The sequence below is a fragment of the Thalassophryne amazonica genome, chromosome 1 (assembly GCF_902500255.1).
Source record: "Thalassophryne amazonica chromosome 1, fThaAma1.1, whole genome shotgun sequence".
NCBI lineage: Eukaryota > Metazoa > Chordata > Actinopteri > Batrachoidiformes > Batrachoididae > Thalassophryne > Thalassophryne amazonica.
In genome coordinates, this window is record NC_047103.1 from 8,938,931 (window position 1) to 8,961,489 (window position 22,559).

Below are 22,559 nucleotides of genomic sequence, written 5' to 3' on the forward strand. Positions count from 1 at the left end.
AAAGAAAGCATCAAAAAAATCTAATCAAAAATGTAATGCAGATTTTTTTAGGCAGAAATTTGTCATTTTTTATTGAAAAACATAAACTAGATTTACATAAGTTTAATTAACTATAAATTGTTAAGTTACTAAAAGTTTAACAATTAAATTTTTAAAAATTATTTTATTTAAGTTGGCAAACTCAAATGGTTTAAGGCAATCACTTTCCTCAAATGGTTTGAGTTCAACTAACTCACTGAGTTTTACAGTGCAGGTTAAAATCAGATTAAATCCAGATTAAAACTGTTATTTTTTTATTACGCTACATTTTATATGTTAAAAGAACTTTATTCCAGTTCATCCAGAGTGTAAAACAGTTTACAATGAAATTTTCCCTAAAACAAAAGTTTGTCATTTTACCGTTAATATTTGATCAGTATGAGACCACACTCTGTTTAAAGCCGTTTAAAAATAGCGGATGATAAAAAGCAGTTTAATATCAGATGTGTGAAGCTCTTTAACATAATTTGTATAGAAATAAAAATAAAAATGGAAAAAGGGCCAAATACTTTTATTATTATTATTATTTGAAATTGTAAAAAAAAAAAAAGAAAAAAAAAAGAATGAATTATGTGTTTTTCAAACAATTCCATAAAATTACAGTTATAATCTGTAGTGGTGTTATATTTTGTGCACCATCACAAATATTTATGAGTGAGGTTTGAATAACACTTTTTGCTGATATTTTAACCGTTTTATGTCTTTCTGATCATTTTTCACTGCTTGATTAATTCAATCCAATTTAACAAACCAAATAACTGACAAATTAAGTTCTTTCAGAGATCAGCTTCGTGTCAATCACCACATTTTCAATCACTTACAGAATATTCTTGTGTTTATTCTGTTTGATTTGTTTTTTCTTCAGCTGGTCGTGATTACTGGAGGTTAAACATTTGACTCACATGAGTGCAGACATTCGATGATGGTTGTTGCGTCGATGAAATATCCTCCGCACAACACGCACATGAGGTGCGGGTTCAGCTCGGTGATCTTGATGCGGGTGGTGCGGTGCATGGCGCGTGGAGGGAGCAACAATCCTGCGTGGAACAACAAGACCATTTGGAAGAGGTCAAAGAACCACGTGACATCACCGATCATAAATCAAAGAACCAAATAGACTTTTAGATCCAAAGACTGATGCGGACTTGAGGAATCCAGATTCTGACCCGGTGTTCTGTAGATTTTTTTTTTCTAAATTAATAAACAAACACGTTTGTCGTCCAATCAGAAATCAGGAGAAAGGGTGGCGCTCCTTTTAGAGCACGTGCCTTTTCAACGACCAGCAGATCTGTATGTTGAATCTGGATGAAATTCTTTGTGAAGGATAAACCACGCACGCGTGCTCACATAAAAAAAAAAACCGCCACGCGCTGTAACGTGCACTGACTGAGTTTAATGCTGCTGCATTGTGAGCACAAAAAGCTCCAAATTTAACCGACTGATTCTGTACTAACTGCCGACGTTAAATAAAACAAAATAAAATCAATTTTCATTAATAATAATAAAAAAAACAACAGCTCGTTAGATTTCGTGGAACTGACTTCCTTGTGATTGATTTGTTAAACAGTGCAAAAAAAAAAAAAGAAACATAATCATTAACAATCTGTGAAATGAACCGGCGGATTTACATTAATCCCAAACAAACGGGTTTTTCCGATGCTGTTTTGTTTTTCATTCAGCGGATTCTGATTTTTGATGACGGACTCCACCTGTCACGGTAGGCTGGGCGGGGGAGTGGCGCAGTCTCCATGGCAACACGCTTTGACAGAACCCGCATCGATCCGGTGAACCGACAGAATACCGACGGAAGGGCTTCCAAACAAACAAACAAACAAACAGCGGACTGCGGGATTTCTTAGAGAAATGGCGCAACATTAAAACCGCTATCCGGCTGTTAGCAGATACTCAAGCGCACAGACGCTCCGTGTTCGAGCCCCGGGAGGAGAAATGAGCTCATTACTGCTCGTTACCGTCGCATTTCACGGCGTGTGCGCGAAGAACTGCACCGAGGAGGCGCGCGCTCGTTTATACTGTGCGCCATTCCTGCCAGACCCGTCACATTCTGATCCGGTTTCAACAAAATATACTCCCCCGACACCACAGAGTGAAATAAATAAATACAAAAGGTCACGGCGGGTTCACGGATCCGGCGCTGCTGCCGCGCGCTGACTGATAAGGTGCACGTGACCGTGCGGTCAGAATGTTGCGCCATCAATCGATCGATTTGTGTTTAAACAACTGCTGTGCCTCCCGTAAGAGACACGGGGTCAATAAATAAATAAAAATAAAAATAAATAAAAACTCAAAATGGGTCGGAACCAAAACGACCCAAAATAAGAACTGAACATAATTGCAAACACGTCATTAATCAAAAATATGAAATACTACAATAAACAAGCACATCAAGTCTGACAGATTAGATAGATAATTTCAGCACATTAGTGATACGTAAAGGACAAAATACTCTGTATACCAAATACTACACACCAGGGGTTATTATTATTATAATACACAAAGGACAGTATAGTTACATCTGTACTGTCATAAAGCTGCTATTACCAGCACTGACGTTGTACTACATTTTTAAAAGTAACACACTGCATATACAACCACGACAGTGTGTGTAGTACAAAACTACTGCAGCTACACCACTAATCACTATTATAATAACAAAGTACATGTGCACAGAAAAAAGTATACGACTTACCATTTCCACATAACATCATTTTCTTATGTTTCTCAATTAGAAACTTGAGACATTTTGGGTTGTTCTGATCATATGCAACAAATGTACATATTTAAATCATGTACACTCTAGCAAAGAAATGCCATATAAATGTGGTTTTCCATTTAAACAAACCGTTTTTATAGGAACAGTTGATAGATTAAGTAATTACAGCATTTCACTTGTTAGTGTTGGATACTACACAACTACTACACAAGAGCTAAAGAACACCAGCGGGATGGTGAGAATTGTACTAGCACACTACACTGACGCAAACACAGCTGAAGTACACAACTATATCATTACCACCAAACAACTGTACCAAAAGTAAGTACAATCCATGTTGTATTACACGTGTAGTAAACAGTACACTACACCGCAGCTACATATTACTGATCGTATCCAGAGGAAAGTACTACAACACTGAGTGACATTCTCAGTTGTAATTACTGTGTAGTAATATTTTTTCTTAAGTATTACGTAACCTCTCATGCCCCGTTATCGGACTCAACGGTAAATTAACGGTCGTTTCTCTGCGCAATTCTGGCTTTAATGGGTTTAATTTTAGAGTCCGTCGTGTCAGTTAACAATAAAATGAGATTTAAAAAAAAAAAAAAACCTTCCGAACCTTTATAATCTCCTCAATCAGTGTCAAACTGGAGCAGCTCCTCTTTTAAAAGTGTAACGTTACAACTTAAATCAACAACAGCTGTATTTCAATTCAGAGGCTCAAACACGCGGATCCTCGTCGGCGGCACGTCCCAAAAACAAAAACACAAAAACAAAACCGGCTGAACTGACGGACGACCAAACACGGTCAGCGTGAGCGCGAGCTGTCAGTGGAACGACGGGGAAAAAAAAAAAAAACGTTAATAAAGCCGTTAACGTGACAGGAACAAAAGCTGCGAGACGACGTCCAGCAACTGTGAGTGGAAAAATAAGACCCCAAAACGACGATTTTTATGCCAGAAACAAATGTTAAAGCGAACTAAATGATCTGTCACTGATGTTCGACCTCATTCGATTGATTTTCCGAAAATGTTCCTAATGAGGATCAAAGCGCCGCCGTGTTCACGGAGCGGCGTCACTCCGCCGCGCTTACCGACCCATCCGAGTTAAGTTCATAAATCCCGTACGACGTCAGACCCGCTCAAACCCGACCCGAGATCCGATCCGCAACAACCCAGAGACCCGAACTCTATAAAATGAAGGGCGTGCGTGGAACGGCGCGCACGCGGGGACGGTTCGGAGCACTTGCTGCCGTTCCGCCGCCGCCGTTACAGCCGACATCTCCCGCTTTACACGACGCCAAAGCACAAACCGATCCGTGACCCGACATCGCCGCCGATCGGTACACGGTGCTGCGAACGCGGAGATCAATTCGGGCGCGTGCGCGAGAGCATTTTAAAATAATTTTTCTTAAAAAAAAAAAAAAAAAAAAAAAAGTGGTGCGCAGATACGAAACACGCACACGGAGAGCTCCACGTCGGTCGCAGCCGCCGTATCAAAGCTTCGCATCCACCGCTGGATCGGGACCAGAAAGAAGAGCCAGAACCGCGGAGCGCGACCGGCGCCGGATCCGCCCGTCGGTTCGGGACGATGCGTGCGGTGACGTACCTGCAGGCTGCGCTGGAGCTCGGCGGGTCCGGGCGCGGAGACACAATGAAAGTTGGGAAGCGATCAGCAGCAAACCAACAGGAGCCGAGCCGCCATCTTGAAGCTGCAGACGCTGTCAGAGCGCGCGGCGCACCGGAGCGCGTTTCAGACGTGCCAACAACAACTCGGAGCGCCCACCTCACGCCGCCAAAACGATCACACGCGCGGCTCCGGCGGACCAGAATCCCCCCGGGTTCGGCTCCAATCCCCTTCCGGCACCGATAAGTTTGTCTCCAAAATATCGGCGTCGCCGCTTCGAGCAGCGTCTGTGTGCTCCGTGGAAACTGACACCGTTCCCAAAATGGCTTGTAGTTCGACCGCCCCGCTTTGGTCACGTGGTGCCTTTTGCTTAAGGGTGCCTAGGAATTACTGTCGGTGTATGCGCGTGACATCAGACGCCACAAAAAGCGCACAAATGCGCATTTTTTTTAAAACAAACACTTGAGAGAAAAAAATGCGCATCGATGTGCTTTGTTCGAAACATGTTTCTGATACGTCTGTAAAGATTCAGACGGCTTCAAATTTTCAAAAAACAAAAACAAAAACAAAAAAATCACATTTGAGTTTGACTTTTTTCCCAAACTGAGCTGTTTTTTTAATCGCTCTGCAAACTAGACGAGCACTCAGAGAGCGCGTGAGTCCGCCAGAGTCCAACAACCGTCCACATCCACAATACATCCACTTTAGATTAAAAGAAAATCATTGCAGATCCGGGTTAAGACCTGATGATTGTCTGCCATATCAATGACTGTCAGGTTTAAATCAAGATCAAAATCCAGCCACATCTCCTGATGTAAACGAACTGATCCGGATCCAGATCTTTCTCCGGATCCGTTGAATATTATCTACAAATGTTAAAGACACACATCTCCTATGAAGGTGATGGTCCAGACTCCACACCTGGATCCGGATCTTCATCTCAGTTCGTGAGTTCCCCCTCTTGACTGATGATTCCATCTCGTTTCGTGGAGATCCGTTGAAAGGTTTCACGGACACGTGACCCGGTTAATTTGCGCAGCTCGTTCGGTTTATTTTTGGCACCGACCACGAAGCTGCTTCCTTCGCATTTTTTTTATTTTTTTTTTTAGCTTCACTCCTTTTGGTTCATCAAATCTTTTGATTTAGTTTTCTTCCAGTCCTCTCTGATGTTTGTGGAGTCTGAGCGGTGCGTTCACGTTCCACCAAACAGCTCTTTAATAAATTAATAACAGTGGAACCCACACCCGCGCGTGCGTACACACACACACACACACACACACACACACACACACACACACACACACACACAAATCAGTTCCACGTGTCGGTTCGGGGAGCTAAATTTTTTTAATGAAAATAAGCAGCCTGTTCTCACAAAGGAGACCAAATCCACTGGTGTAATGAAACTATGACAAAAATCCCATTCAGGGTGCTGCGTGTTGACAAAACAAAACGCGCGGCGCTGATTGGATCCGGATTCAAAGATTGGCGCGGGTTCTGGTTCCGCTGTAACTCGGACGTCATTCAAAAACAAAAACACACACACACACAGTTTAATGAAGTCATTTTTATTTATGGAAACAGGTGAACATTCTTATAATGGCACGCGCACGGGAATCAAAGACAAAGAGCTTGGGGGCGAATCCGGACTGTGACGTCACATCTGACTGGCTTTCTCCACGCTCTTCGCGGCGTCCTTCAGCTTTCCCACCAAATCCTGGAACAAAGACCCGACAAAGCAAATTTGTCATCAACACCAATGATCCGGATTCTGACTCGTATCAGACGTGAGGACGTTGCGTCATCTAATTTATATTCCCTCGTTTTATTTTGGATATTTTAAAATCTCGCATCCTGGACAGATAAAGAAAACTCGTTATAATTTGGTTTGATTCTCGTCTCCTGCTGTGCGTAATTACGCATGACGCCGTGCGTTCCTCTACCTGTAACTGTTCCACCGTGCAGGTGAAGCTGATGTCTTCTGACGATCCCTGATTCTGATGGGATAAAACAAAAAGGGGTTAATTTTGATCCCATCTGCGGACACACATCGACCAAACAGACGGAGTCTGACCTCAGTGTTGAGAGAAATCAGGTAGCAAGGCTCGTTGACTTTATCCACCTGCGCGCTCTGAGGGAGAATTAACAATTTTAAAAATAGGCAATAAAACTAAAATACACGGAAAGTGGCTCAAATGGTGCCAGAGGTACCTTCATGTGGTACTGCAGACGCCAGGACACGTCGTTAATGTGAGGCGGCCGCCGTCCGACGCTGGAACACAAAAGACACTTATTTCTATGTCCTGGAACTGACCTCAGATTATCTGTTCTTCACTGCGGGAAGCGGAATTTGTGTCTGAACACATTTAAGCGTTGAGTCCTGGATGACAAACTGGAGTTTTATAAGCAATTTATCAACTTCTTAACTGTCATGAGGGTCAATAAGAAGAATTATATCCATCTATACTCAGCGGTGGTGGCCAAGTGCTTATAGCGCGCTTGGTTTCAATGCGGAAGGTTCCCGGTTCAAGCCCCACCCGTGCCACATTTATCCACGTAATGGGCATCCGGTGTAAAATCAACATGCAGATCCACCTCGTATCTGCTGTGAAAACGAGAGAGCAGTTGAAGGGACTTACTGTGTCCATTTTCAAGCTCACTCCAATTAAGGGTAAGAATTAAATACTTTTTAAAAATTCCACCATAAATAGTAAACACAGTTCCAGTGGTTTTACATCAGTGAACAAATTTTAAAACAGCAACAGTTAAAAAGAAAAGCCACAAACATAACACTGGAGCTAAGACATAAAAAAATAAAAAAAAAGAAAAAAACTGTTATAAAATTTGCTTTGGAGAAATCAAATGTAACTTGAACACCTACAAATCTCCACTGATTACACAGCAATCCCCTGCCAAGTCTGGAAGATAGACATGAGAACTTAGTGGAAAGAACTTTATCTTTGAACACTGTCATGTGGTGCAGTAATTTAAATGTGGAGAGGAGGAGCAAGCTGCAAAACAAAAATAGGCTCCCAAAATTTTCTGAAAGCCACAAAAGCAGCTCAACAGGACGTCTAAAGAGCTGAAGGTGACAGAATTACAAATGACCCGTCGCATCCATTCTTTAGAGAATTTCAACTTTTACCTTCAGAGAAGTGTTATAGAGAACTGAAGTGAGGATTTTGTAGTTTGAGGAAGCAGGAATGGTTGCAGTGGGTCAGTGTGATGTGAGTGTTGATCTTATTTATAGAGGCTATGTGAACTTTTATTTAGATATTTTGTGGTTGTTTGCTGTGATCATGTGAAATTTTTTTTTTTTTTTACATGTTTTTACAGTGAAACCAAAGGCAAATTTCCACAATGTGGACAATAAAGTATCGTATTGTATTGTAAAACACACTGGGGATCCCCCCAGTTAAGGAAGCTGTGATGGGACCCTGAAGTGTGAAACGGGTGCCTCCCGTTAAACTGTAAATGTGAGTAGCCAATCTGTAGTTCTACACGGGGAAAGGCCCCATTTGAGAAACTGTTCGGACCTCTAGCTCAGAACATTCAGCTCCCCCAGTGGAGAAACCGGAAGGAACGTTTTCATTATTCACTGCAACTCTTCAGCGTGGACTCCTGATAATGTCGACCAAATTTTCCAGCACAAATCTGAGTGCTTTAAAAGGGGAAATTCAATTTTGTTAAGAAAAGAAGAAGCTAAAAACATCACCTCAGACCCCCTCACCATCATCTCCATGAGAATTTGAGGGGTCAAAGGTCAAATCCAACAATCATCTGAACCATCTGCTGTCAGTCTACGGGTTTGAGGGTGGCTAATATCGCAGCTACAGCTCAATAAATCTTTTTTATTGTTCGTTGGGGTTTTTCTTTATTTACTGTTTTAATATTCATAAACTCTTCATCTGTTGTGCTTCAGCTGCACCTCTTTCACATCATGACAAATTTCTACAACACGCTTGTTTTGTTACTCGACAAACACGTTTAAAAAAAAAAAAAAAATCACAGCACATTGGTGTGTCAGTTTGTATCATACAATTTATGTGTTTGTTTGTTTTTTCATTTGTATTTACATTTGGTAAAGAAGATGCTCATTTTGGGACTTGAGCTGCAGTTACAGAATCTAAACATGATGATGACATCCAGCTCGATTTTAGCCCATTTTAAAGCCTCACGGTGTCCAAAAAGTCGGTCATTAGAATAAAGTTACCATAAAGCTGCCAGTGTTAATTTAACACTGAAAAGAAGGGACAGACACTTTGTATTAATTTAACACTGACTGATCTTGCTGTGTTATCAAGTTTTTGTACCTCAGCTTGTTTTCTATTCATTTATTTTACAATTTAAAACACACAAGTGCAAACTTTGACACTAACATTCATTCAGGGTGTTTGGACAAAACAATTAAAAAAACAACTGCATAGCTCTGATAACAAGGTCATGTAAGTACAAAACATTCAGATTTTTTATTATACTGATGTTAAGAAGGAAGAGTATGGAAGCGTATTGCATTCACTGGATAATAAAAAAATTTGACTGCTGATCTCATAATTACGAGATCAGGATCTATATGAGAAAAGATCAGGTGTCTAAATTGTTCATATTATATATATATAGATAGATACACACTTCCATACTTTCAGTCCCTCAGTAAAGAAACAGGCTGAGACACAAAGTGTGCATTTTCCCCTCAGGTGCTCCTGGATGAACATCCATCTCTCTCTCTCCTCCAGACTTCCAGCTTTCACTCACACAGATCCAGTGACCACGGAGGGACACAGAGGGGCTCACTCCCAGCCAGGCACATGCCAGTCTGGGTGCCCCGTGCCCCGCCTCGCTGGAGGAGTTTCATTCATGATTCATCCATGAACATTTTAGGGGAAAATCCACACTTTGTGTGCATATAGAAGTGATGTGTGATGGCAGTGCAGTGTCGTACAGAAGCTATTTAAAAAAAAAAAAAGAGAGAAAAAAAATGTTCTCGTAATTATGAGAACAGCAGTCTATTTCTTTTTTGTTTGTTTTTTTTTTAATTCAGTGAATGCAAGTGTCAGGAAGAATTGATGAAATTTTGGAGGTGATATGAATTTGAATCATTATTATTCCAATAACTGCCCCCCCCCAACACACACACACAAAATACCCTTTATGGCACCACAAAAGTTTTCCATATCTCAGCATTTGGTGGCAGAAAAGATGTAAAACTGTTTGTTCTGTTCAATATTGCGACAAACCAACCCAGTCTCACAGCAAGTCATGATTCAGCAGCACAAAATACACGTTAATCTATTGGTTCATGATGTTGTCACAAAAAGTGCAAAATGTTCATCATGGGAGCACTAATTTATTCTAATTCATTCCACGATGGCTGCATAAAATTAAAAGTGAAGCAGGGGGGTGGTGGTGGTGGTTATGGTTAAATTTGAATCATTTCGTGACGGGAGCACGAAAAATAACGTGAGACTGAGCTGGACAAACTTCATCTCTGAATTCTGAGATCATCCAGAATGAGATTAAATTAGTTGTTATGTGACATGTTGTGTTAAAATACTGTGAGTGAGTTTAATGTAAAAGAAGAGACTCTGAACCTAAGAAATGGTTACAATTTTAAGGTGGTTTTGACAATCAGGGTTTAATGTGGATGCAGATCTTTATTTCAAACTAATATTCATTATCATCTTTTGGGAGAAGTCCAGTTCTTAAAAAAGAAGAAGAAGAAGTGTTGTAATATGCAGAATGTGTTCTGATAATCTTAAAGAAACACAACAGAGTCTGTTCTGTATACGTCCAAACCCGAGCTGGTGATCCGCGTTTCCAGAAAACCAGACTGGAACGTCTTATCTGTCCAAAGAGAACCTCAAACAACCAGAGTTCGAACAAGGATCAGAAAAACAGAATGTCTTAATTCTTAAATCAGTGTACAAGTCAACAAACCGGATCTAAAGCACGACTAAAGGGATCAAACCCAAATTCCAGGAGATGATTTACAGGAAATGTCTGCATTCAAAACTAAAAAAAAAACGGAGAAGAAAAAAGAAAAACCTACAACACTCCTCATAACTCAAAAGAAACTTAAAAAAGCAACAATTTCAGCCCATTTTAAATACAAATTCAATACCTTTTCCTTTTCTTTCCCCAATTAACCTTTTATTTCCTGTATTTCATACTCGTCACTTCACTGAAACATCTTTTAAAAAACAAACTGCACTTTGAGTTTTAAATCTGCATTACTTTATTTCCTTGTTTTGATGTAAAACACATCAAACTGTGTTTGGTGCAAAATAAAAGTACAACTGTTTGCACATCATAGATTTATTAAGATGTCTTGACATTTGCGTCCAAAACAGTTGAAATCAGTTTATTTAAACCAGTTTCAAATCCACATTCTGTAAAATGCGGCTAAACTTGGACCCGCAATCAGCAATACAAAGTCAGTAACACTGTTCAGTAATATTTATTTATTGCTATGTTTCTATAAATTCTCATTAAAATTTTATTTGATACATCAGTCAGGATCGGAAAGTAAGATAATAATAAAAAAAAAAACTTACCTTGCTAACAGACGTCTGAGTTCTTTTTTATGTTTCTGTAAACAACAACAAAAAAAACAACAACAAATCAACACTTTAGCAACAAAAAGAAACAAAAAAAGTAAAATATAGAAAGTAAATTTTTACCTGATATAAGTCGTAGAATATTTCTATTCTCTCTGCACTGAAGGAGTTTTCTTCAAGACATGAACTGCAACAAACAAACAAACATCTATTACAGCTGATTACACACACACACACACACGCAAATAACATTTCAATGTTTCACAAGTAGCCACGCCTCTCCTCACATCCACCCTCAATTTTCTTTTTCCCCCAAAAACAGATTTGGTGAATCTTGTCGTCGGCGCCATGACGACGTCTGAATGCGCCTCTTCAGCTCCCGTTTGATTTTCTGTCCGTTGAACAGCTCGCGTTCGAGGGCGTCAGCTCGGTTCGGTACACGGTTTGTTCATCTGTCCCTCAGCTCGATGTCACAGCCCATCAAAACCGGATGCACACAGACTCAAATCCCGTCATTTTCAGAAGCCGTCTCGCTGCGGACTCGTGCGGCAAATACGATCACATGAGCATAACTCTACCGTTACTCCTGACTTTGTCGTAATTTTAATACTTTTATGCTGTTTTTTGTTGTCACAAAAAAAGTGGGAAAAGGCGTCTGCAGGAGTTCTCATGGTCCAACACTGATTTCCACTGTGGACAGTAAAGGTCACATAAAGGTTACCGAGAGTTTCCAAACTTGTTCAGTCCACAGAGTGTTAAACTAATAAAAATCAATCAATTAATAGATGACGATTACCTGTTTGGAACACAGAGGAGGCAGTGACCAGAATCTGGGTCACGTGTCGACAAGGACGTGATGGACGGCTGAATGTGTACGTTTGATTTCTTGGCCAAACTTTTAATAAATAAAGCAAAACCTTATTTTGGATCTCTAACATTTTCACCTCCGACTGTTTGTTTGTTTGTGTGTTTGCTGCCATTATAACCTCAACACCGACTTTAATCAAATCAGCTCAACTGCTAATAGTTTCAGTGCCTCGAAGCTTCTCATGGTCACGTTAATCCACAGAATTCAAGCAGATAGAACAAATAAAGGTTTACTTCTCAAACGCTGGCTTTTTTGTATTTTATCCTCATTAAACACTTGGAATGAGAGGATTATTCCACCTCTCATCTTTAACGAATATCAGACATTCAGCCTTTAATACTGTGCGACATAATGCCAAAAACATCCTTAAAGAGTCTCAGCAAAATTCACACAAAATCCCATCTGAAGTCTGCAGGTTCAGCAATATGATAATATCTAATACAAGTTGGTTAGCAGCCTTAAAGAGTCAAAGGTCAATTTCCAATACTACCATTAAACAAAATCCAGGAAGTTAATTAAACCCGCTGAAACATTTTGTGGTACAGAGATAAAATATATAAAATATTCTCATTCCACCCTTTTTTGGAATGGGGGGGGGGGGGGGGTGCGCTCTGATCAGGGCTGTCATCAGGGCAGCGGAACCACACCACTGTAGCCATTTATTTATTTACGTACAGTCATTTGTGGACCGTTTAGCCGGATTACAGACCCACACTGTGAGGGACTGTTTTACATAAGTTGTTTTTAGGTGTGTGTGTGTGGTCCAGAGGTGGGACAAAGTCACTGTCAAGTTATTCTCAATCTGGAAGTCTCAAGTCAGCGTACAAACAATTGGTGGTCATTATGACTTGAGACTTGACTTGGGACTTATGATTCATGACTTGAGAGTATCTTGATGGTGACTTCGTCCCAAGTCTGGTGTGGTCTTTAGACAATCAGACCTTCAAATTTCAATTTATTGAAAAAAAAAAAAAAAAAAAAAAAAAAAAGTACAATACAATGTTTTAATGAATGTTGTTGAAAATAATCTCAGCTGCTGTGGGAGGGGAAGGGAGGAGCAGGCTGAGAGATTTCATTGGATTAGCTCAATGTCCTTCAAGAAAAGCAACCAATGGACCGTCACGGTGGATAAAAAAAAGATTTATAATAAACTTTGTTGCTTAAATTCCGACAGCCGGCCCAAAATGCACGTCGGCCCCCCGGGTATTGCCCAGTACCCCAGATGGCCCGTCCATGCCTGGTGAGCATAATCAATATAAACTTCATGTTCAATGACATAATAATATAAAGGGTGTCTCAAAAAATATACCCACAAGTACTCTGAAATCTGAACACCACAAAATGGTTTTACTGGGAAATAATGGCGTTTTTCTCATTTCAGGAACCCAAAAGGAACCCTAAAGTCCAGGAAAACTTCCGCAGTTGACCCTAATTTAGGGAACAAAAATCTGTGCAGCACATCCTCAGGGCGGACCTGCATCTCTTTCCAAACAAAATTCAATCTCAGAGCGAACTAACTCCCCAGCAAACAGCGAGAAGACTTGAATTTGCTGGGTGGTTTTCTGGAAAACTGGAGACGGACGATTTGTTTCTTAGGAAACTTCAGACGAGGAGGTTACTCTGATCATGTGGTTTAAAACATAAAGGGTTAAAACATAAAAAAGGAAAGACTGAACTAAAAACTGTGCATTGTGGAGAAAAATCACCAGCTTCAGCCACATGGTCATACAGAAAATGTCTGATCACACTGATTGGTTTTTCTGTGCTGGCAAAATACTTTTTGGAGACGCTCTATATAACATAACAACAAGAACATAATAACGTCTCCTGGGATTAATAAAACGATTTTTCCGCTCTTCCAGATTCACTGGTTTATCAAAGCACCAGCCTGTTTTATTCGAGCTGGAGCACCAAGATGTCTGTCTCCTACCTCACGGTGGACTTGTCTGCGTTTCGTCTGCGTCTCCTACCTCACGGTGGACTTGTCTGCGTTTCTTCTGCGTCTCCTACCTCACGGTGGACTTGTCTGCGTTTCGTCTGCGTCTCCTACCTCACGGTGGACTTGTCTGCGTTTCGTCTGCGTCTCCTACCTCACGGTGGACTTGTCTGCGTTTCGTCTGCGTCTCCTACCTCACGGTGGACTTGTCTGCGTCTCCTACCTCACGGTGGACTTGTCTGCGTCTCCTACCTCACGGTGGACTTGTCTGCGTCTCCTACCTCACGGTGGACTTGTCTGCGTCTCCTACCTCACGGTGGACTTGTCTGCTTTCGTCTGCGTCTCCTACCTCACGGTGGACTTGTCTGCTTTTCGTCTGCGTCTCCTACCTCACGGTGGACTTGTCTGCTTTTCGTCTGCGTCTCCTACCTCACGGTGGACTTGTCTGCGTTTCGTCTGCGTCTCCTACCTCACGGTGGACTTGTCTGCGTTTCGTCTGCGTCTACTACCTCACGGTGGACTTGTCTGCGTTTCGTCTGCGTCTACTACCTCACAGTGGACTTGTCTGTCTCTCTTACCTCACGGTGGACTTGTCTGCATCTCCTACCTCACGGTGGACCTGTCTGCATTTCGTCTGCGTCTCCTACCTCACGGTGGACTTGTCTGTCTCTCTTACCTCACGGTGGACTTGTCTGCATCTCCTACCTCACGGTGGACTTGTCTGCATTTCGTCTGCGTCTCCTACCTCACGGTGGACTTGTCTGCGTTTCGTCTGCGTCTCCTACCTCACAGTGGACTTGTCTGCGTTTCGTCTGCGTCTCCTACCTCACGGTGGACTTGTCTGCGTTTCGTCTGCGTCTCCTACCTCAGGGTGGACTTGTCTGCATTTCGTCTGCGTCTCCTACCTCACGGTGGACTTGTCTGCATTTCGTCTGCATCTCCTACCTCACAGTGGACTTGTCTGTCTCTCTTACCTCACGGTGGACTTGTCTGCGTCTCCTACCTCACTGTGGACTTGTCTGCATTTCGTCTGCGTCTCCTACCTCACGGTGGACTTGTCTGCATTTCATCTGCGTCTCCTACCTCACGGTGGACTTGTCTGCATTTCGTCTGCGTCTCCTACCTCACGGTGGACTTGTCTGTTTTTCGTCTGCGTCTCCTACCTCACAGTGGACTTGTCTGTGTCTCTTACCTCACGGTGGACTTGTCTGCGTTTCGTCTGTCTCTCCTACCTCACGGTGGACTTGTCTGCGTTTCGTCTGCGTCTCCTACCTCACGGCGGACTTGTCTGCATTTCGTCTGCGTCTCCTACCTCACGGCGGACTTGTCTGCATTTCGTCTGCGTCTCCTACCTCACGGCGGACTTGTCTGCATTTCGTCTGCATCTCCTACCTCACGGTGGACTTGTCTGTTTTTCGTCTGCGTCTCCTACCTCACAGTGGACTTGTCTGTGTCTCTTACCTCACGGTGGACTTGTCTGCGTTTCGTCTGTCTCTCCTACCTCACGGTGGACTTGTCTGCGTTTCGTCTGCGTCTCCTACCTCACGGTGGACTTGTCTGTGTCTCCTACCTCAGGGTGGACTTGTCTGCATTTCGTCTGCGTCTCCTACCTCACGGTGGACTTGTCTGTGTCTCCTACCTCACGGTGGACTTGTCTGCGTTTCGTCTGCGTCTCCTACCTCACGGTGGACTTGTCTGCGTTTCGTCTGCGTCTCCTACCTCACGGCGGACTTGTCTGCATTTCGTCTGCGTCTCCTACCTCACGGCGGACTTGTCTGCATTTCGTCTGCGTCTCCTACCTCACGGTGGACTTGTCTGTTTTCGTCTGCGTCTCCTACCTCACAGTGGACTTGTCTGTGTCTCTTACCTCACGGTGGACCTTGTCTGCGTTTCGTCTGTCTCTCCCTACCTCACGGTGGACTTGTCTGCGTTTCGTCTGCGTCTCCTACCTCACGGTGGACTTGTCTGTGTCTCCTACCTCAGGGTGGACTTGTCTGCATTTCGTCTGCGTCTCCTACCTCACGGTGGACTTGTCTGTGTCTCCTACCTCACGTGGACTTGTCTGCGTTCGTCTGCGTCTCCTACCTCACGGTGGACTTGTCTGCGTTTCGTCTGCGTCTCCTACCTCACGGTGGACTTGTCTGCGTTTCGTCTGCGTCTCCTACCTCACGGTGGACTTGTCTGCGTTTCGTCTGCGTCTCCTACCTCACGGTGGACTTGTCTGCGTTTCGTCTGCGTCTCCTACCTCACGGTGGACTTGTCTGCGTTTCGTCTGCGTCTCCTACCTCACGGTGGACTTGTCTGCGTTTCGTCTGCGTCCTCCTTACCTCACGGTGGACTTGTCTGCGTTTCGTCTGCGTCTCCTACCTCACGGTGGATTTGTCTGAGTTTCGTCTGCCGTCTCCTACCTCACGGTGGATTTGTCTGCTTTTCGTCTGAGTCTCCTACCTCACAGTGGACTTGTCTGTGTCTACTTACCTCACAGTGGACTTGTCTGCGTTTCGTCTGTCTCTCCTACCTCACGGTGGACTTGTGTGCGTTTCGTCTGCGTCTCCTACCTCACGGTGGACTTGTCTGCATTTCGTCTGCGTCTCCTACCTCACGGTGGACTTGTCTGCATTTCGTCTGCGTCTCCTACCTCACGGTGGACTTGTCTGCATTTCGTCTGCGTCTCCTACCTCACGGTGGACTTGTCTGTTTTTCGTCTGCGTCTCCTACCTCACAGTGGACTTGTCTGTGTCTCTTACCTCACGGTGGACTTGTCCTGCGTTTCGTCTGTCTCTCCTACCCTCACGGTGGACTTGTCTGTGTTTCGTCTGCGTCTCCTACCTCACGGTGGACTTGTCTGTGTCTCCTACCTCAGGGTGACTTGTATGCATTTCGTCTGCGTCTCCTACCTCACGGTGGACTTGTCTGTGTCTCCTACCTCACGGTGGACTTGTCTGCGTTTCGTCTGCGTCTCCTACCTCACGGTGGACTTGTCTGCGTTTCGTCTGCGTCTCCTACCTCATGGTGGACTTGTCTGCGTTTCGTCTGCGTCTCCTACCTCACGGTGGACTTGTCTGCGTTTCGTCTGCGTCTCCTACCTCACGGTGGACTTGTCTGCGTTTCGTCTGCGTCTCCTACCTCACGGTTGGACTTGTCTGCGTTTCGTCTGCATCTCCTACCTCACGGTGGACTTGTTTGCGTTTCGTCTGCAGTCTCCTACCCTCACTGTGGACTTGTCTGCGTTTCGTCTGCGTCTCCTACCTCACGGTGGATTTGTCTGAGTTTCGTCTGCGTCTCCTACCTCACGGTGGATTTGTCTGCTTTTCGTCTGAGTCTCCTACCTCACGGTGGACTTGTCTGCATTTTGTCTGCGTCTCCTACCTCACGGTGGACTTGTCTGTGTCTCCTACCTCACGGTGGACTTGTCTGCGTTTTGTCTGCGTCTCCTACCTCACGGTGGACTTGTCTGCATTTTGTCTGCGTCTCCTACCTCACAGTGGACTTTGTCTGCGTCTCCTACCCTCACGGTGGACTTGTCTGCATTTGTCTGCGTCCTCCTACCTCACGGTGGACTTGTCTGCATTTTGTCTGCGTCTCCTACCTCTCCACGGTGGACTTGTCTGCATTTGTCTGCGTCTCCTACCTCACGGTGGACTTGTCTGTGTCCTCCTACCTCACGGTGGACTTGTCGTGTCTCCTACCTCACGGTGGACTTGTCTGCGTTTCGTCTGTGTCTCCTACCTCACGGTGGATTTGTCTGTGTCTCCTACCTCACGGTGGACTTGTCTGCGTTTCGTCTGCGTCTCCTACCTCACGGTGGACTTGTCTGCGTTTTGTCTGCGTCTCCTACCTCACGGTGGACTTGTCTGCGTCTCGTCTGCGTCTCCTACCTCACGGTGGACTTGTCTGCGTTTCGTCTGCGTCTCCTACCTCACGGTGGACTTGTCTGCGTTTCGTCTGTCTCCTACTTCACGGTGGACTTGTCTGCGTTTCGTCTGCGTCTCCTACCTCATGGTGGACTTGTCTGCGTTTCGTCTGTGTCTCCTACCTCACGGTGGACTTGTCTGTGTCTCCTACCTCACGGTGGACTTGTCTGTGTCTCCTACCTCACGGTGGACTTGTCTGCATTTTGTCTGTGTCTCCTACCTCACGGTGGACTTGTCTGTGTCTCCTACCTCACGTGGACTTGTCTGTGTCTCCTACCTCACGTGGACTTGTCTGCGTTTCGTCTGTGTCTCCTACCTCACGGTGGACTTGTCCTGCGTTTCGTCTGCGTCTCCTACCTCACGGTGGACTTGTCTGCGTTTCGTCTGCGTCTCCTACCTCACGGTGGACTTGTCTGCGTTTCGTCTGCGTCTCCTACCTCACGGGTGGACTTGTCTGCGTTTCGTCTGCGTCTCCTACCTCACGGTGGACTTGTCTGCGTTTCGTCTGCGTCTCCTACCTCACGGTGGACTTGTCTGCGTTTCGTCTGCGTCTCCTACCTCACGGTGGACTTGTCTGTGTCTCTTACCTCACAGTGGACTTGTCTGCGTTTCGTCTGCGTTTCCTACCTCACGGTGGACTTGTCTGCATTTTGTCTGCGTCTCCTACCTCACGGTGGACTTGTCTGCATTTTGTCTGCGTCTCCTACCTCACGGTGGACTTGTCTGCATTTTGTCTGCGTCTCCTACCTCACGGTGGACTTGTCTGCATTTTGTCTGCGTCTCCTACCTCACGGTGGACTTGTCTGCATTTTGTCTGCGTCTCCTACCTCACGGTGGACTTGTCTGCATTTTGTCTGCGTCTCCTACCTCACGGTGGACTTGTCTGTGTCTCCTACCTCACGGTGGACTTGTCTGCGTTTTGTCTGTGTCTCCTACCTCACGGTGGACTTGTCTGTGTCTCCTACCTCACGGTGGACTTGTCTGTGTCTCCTACCTCACGGTGGACTTGTCTGCGTTTCGTCTGTCTCCTACCTCATGGTGGACTTGTCTGCGTTTCGTCTGTGTCTCCTACCTCACGGTGGACTTGTCTGTGTCTCCTACCTCACGGTGGACTTGTCTGCGTTTCGTCTGCGTCTCCTACCTCACGGTGGACTTGTCTGCGTTTCGTCTGCGTCTCCTACCTCACGGTGGACTTGTCCTGCGTCTCCTACCTCACGTGGACTTGTCCTGTCTCTTCCTCACAGTGGACTTGTCTGCGTTTCGTCTGTGTCTCCTACCTCACGGTGGACTTGTCTGCGTTTCGTCTGCGTCTCCTACCTCATGGTGGACTTGTCTGCGTTTCGTCTGTGTCTCCTACCTCACGGTGGACTTGTCTGTGTCTCCTACCTCACGGTGGACCTTGTCTGCATTTCCTTCTGCGTCTCCTACCATCACGGTGGACTTGTCTGCATTTCTTCTGCGTCTCCTACCTCAACGGTGGACTTGTCTGCGTCTCCTACCTCACGGTGGACTTGTCTCGTCTCCTACCCTCACGGTGGACTTGTCCTGCGTCTCCTACCTCACGGTGGACTTGTCTGCGTCTCCTACCTCACGGTGGGACTTGTCTGCATTTCCGTCTGCGTCTCCTACCTCACGGTGGACTTGTCTGTGTCTCCTACCTCACGGTGGACTTGTCTGCGTTTCGGCTGCGTCTCCCTACCTCACGGTGGACTTGTCTGCGTTTCGTCTGCGTCTCCTACCTTACGGTGGACTGTCTGCGTTTCCTACCTCACGTGGACCTGTCTGCATTTCGGCTGCGTCTCCTACCTGACGGTGGACTTGTCTGTGTCTCCTACCTGACAGTGGACTTGTCTGCATTTTGTTTGACCGCCTCCAGTATGAAGGTGGCCACGGCAGCGTGGCTCTGCTTCAGCTGGATCCGGTTGAACCCGCTGCAGCTCGGGGCAGATCTGCAACCAGAGGACAAGCGACGCGTTGAACACCAGGATCCAGAATGACGTCAGGATAGAGATCAATGTGCATCTGCATGTGAATGGGCCCCTCAGCTGCGTCAGCTGGGGGCCTCTTTTGTTTGTCAGAGTAGCTCATATTTCACCAAATAAATCCACCATTTAAAAGGATGCAGAACGCTGCAAATTACGGACAACTAAGCAAAATCTGACGGGCGCAGGGAGTGCGCATACCTCTGCCAAAACTGAGATTTAGCATGTGGATGATCATACAGGATCACAAACCTGAATCCTGATCTGCACAAAATATCACTCGAGTGTCCATCATGTGACATTTTTATGTTTAAAAAATTAGTAATAATAATCCCAAATTCACATTCTGATCCAGATTAACACTGAAAGACAAAAATCAGAAAAGATCCAGAAACACATCCAGATTCAAATCAACACCGTGAACCTAATGGAGCTTGTTCTTGAAAGGATATTTCACCAGAAATTTACAGAAAAAAAAATTTAACGATTACTTCAGGATTTAAAAAAAACTGGAAGAACTGATTCAGAATCCATATCAGGCTTCGGGCCAAAAGAAAACCTACATCCAGTTCAACACCACAATTGGACATGTTCTTACACTTTGTGATGCTCAGCTGTAACATTTTAAGATAAACTGTAATATAGATTTAAAAAAAAAATCACTTCCACATCTGGATACGAATTGACACCAAAATTTAAGAGTGTTCCTCTGAGTAGGACTGATCATCCCACAAATCTTCATAGAAATCAGAAAAAAAGACTGAAAAAATATTACATGTAAATAAAAAAGGGAGGCAGGACACACACACACACACACACACACACACACACACACACACACACACACACACACACACACAGAGAGAATCTGCATCCTGATCAAAGGGGGTCTTTGTCTTGAGATTGAGTTTCCTGCCAAAAACCTTTTGGGTAAATTAACAGACAAAAAAAAAAAAAAAAATGGGGGGGGGGGTCCTCACTCCACAAAACGAAGCAATAAAATGATCCAAATTCCACATTCGGATTCGGATCCAGGCTGAAACGGTAACACACCATTATCAGGGTTATGGTGTGAACAGTTTAAAGTGTTTTGTGATCCGGTTTAAAGGACAAAAGGCGTCCAGACTGATCGCTGCTGGATCCGGATCGGACACCAGAGAAAACTGAAAGAGCGTCGCAGAATGTTTATTTATTAATCTGGACCCAGATCCGAAGTCCGGTTCGGAGCAGAACCGCGGAAACACAATGCGGAAAAAAACAAAAACAAACAAACAAAACAAAACAAAAAAAAAAGAGACAAAAGCGCGTGCGCTTTCAGCTCACCGAGCACGGTGGGATCCGCGTGAGAGGACAGCAGGCTCCGGAACGACACGTCCACCAGGACCGGGAAGCTGGTCGGGTCGAAGACGGACGGGTCGGCCAGAGACTGCAGTCCCGTGTGCACGGACTCCGACAGCTCCATTTTGCACAGCGCGACCACGTGACGCGTCAGCTGACGCAGCGTGCGCAGGAGGCGGAGGGGGGCGGGGCCGTGGAGCCAGACCGCAAATGTGGTTGCAAAAGCTCCGCCCATAAGGGGGCGCAGCGAGAACACGGGGCCGAAGGTCAAAGTGGACTTTGGGCAAAATCACACCCAAAAAAATACATAAGTGGGAAGATCCGAGACAAAACATAAATGTCCTCAAAGCACCGGCGGCTCAGAGGGTTTCAGGAGGGGCTAAAGCCACCTCTGACACATGATCAAAGCTAAACCTGTATAGGCTTAAAAAAAAAAATTTAAATCATAAAAAATAATTTTCTTTGGAGGCACTATAATTTTTATTCCTGAGCATTTAAGTATGATTTTGCCAATATGTGTCAAAATTTGCAACTGTTTAGAATATTGACCCCTGAAGGGGAGAAATTCGAGCGATCAGATGTCATGACCTACATTTGATAGCAACATGATAGATCATGTGGGGGCTTATAATAAACAACATGCTTTATGTTCTAATTTTTTAGTTCAATTTTTTTTCCCCTACAATTGTACAATTGTTTGTGAACATACAGAGAAACTAGAAGTGCACTCGTATGTATTCTTCTGTAGTGGTGCCTTCATGAACCTACGGAGGAGGGCATCAAATTTTTGTGACAGAGAGCAAGATAAAAAAAACAAACAAAACAAATATCTACTTTGCCACAGCAAAGAAATAGATAAAAGATAAATAACCATTAAACAAATGGAATAACCTATTATTGACCCTAAAACCATCTCATCACACGATGAACTTAAATTTGTCCAGTAGACAATCTGCCACAAGTGGTGAGAAAAAATATTCCTTATTTATATATTTTTTGAGGTTATGTGGTGAGAACTGTTTCGTGCAGGGGTGCCCAAGTTTGGTCCTCGAGTTCTACCTTCCTGATAGTTTTAGTTGCCTCCCTGCTCCAACACACCTGAATCCAATGAAAGACTCGTTAGCAGGCTTTTAATGAGTTTTCATTGGATTCAGGTGGGTTGGAGCAGGGAGGCAACTAAAAGTATCAGGAAGGTAGCTCTTGAGGACCGAACTTGAGCACCCTGGAGCAACACATCATCCCGTCCTCTCAGTCTGTCTGTCCCTGTGTTTGTCTTCAGTTCTCTCCCTCTCTCTCTCTATATATATATTAAATAGGTTCAAATAGGTGTGTTTATAGCTTACAAAAACAGCGTTTTCAGTTTTAGAAGTGTTAGCTTTATATATATATGAACATGAGCTTTTGTAGTACAAGTTAGCTTGAGTTAGTGGAAGTTAGCGTGCACACTAACTCCGCTAAATGTTTTGCAAATCACTCCAGAGGTGTTATTAGGTTCCAAAAACAGCATCTTCAGTAATATATGACAAAGAGGTTATATTTACACACAAACAAAACAGAGTTTGCAG

General features: G+C 44.4%; 1 protein-coding gene across 1 annotated transcript in view; it reads right to left on the bottom strand.

Annotated features, from left to right (window-relative positions):
- Positions 1-21,118, bottom strand: part of bmi1a (bmi1 polycomb ring finger oncogene 1a) — a 33,118-nt gene extending 12,000 nt beyond the window's left edge. The window contains exons 1-10 of the mRNA XM_034182172.1: positions 20,980-21,118; positions 20,000-20,018; positions 19,510-19,623; positions 11,080-11,143; positions 10,954-10,988; positions 6,611-6,671; positions 6,474-6,530; positions 6,343-6,396; positions 6,068-6,116; positions 942-1,076 (exon numbers count right to left, since the gene is read on the bottom strand). Coding sequence (XP_034038063.1) covers positions 942-1,076; positions 6,068-6,116; positions 6,343-6,396; positions 6,474-6,530; positions 6,611-6,671; positions 10,954-10,988; positions 11,080-11,143; positions 19,510-19,623; positions 20,000-20,018; positions 20,980-21,118 — 727 coding nt within the window. The remainder of the gene's footprint in view (positions 1-941; positions 1,077-6,067; positions 6,117-6,342; positions 6,397-6,473; positions 6,531-6,610; positions 6,672-10,953; positions 10,989-11,079; positions 11,144-19,509; positions 19,624-19,999; positions 20,019-20,979) is intronic.
- Between the last annotated feature and the right edge of the window lie 1,441 nt (positions 21,119-22,559).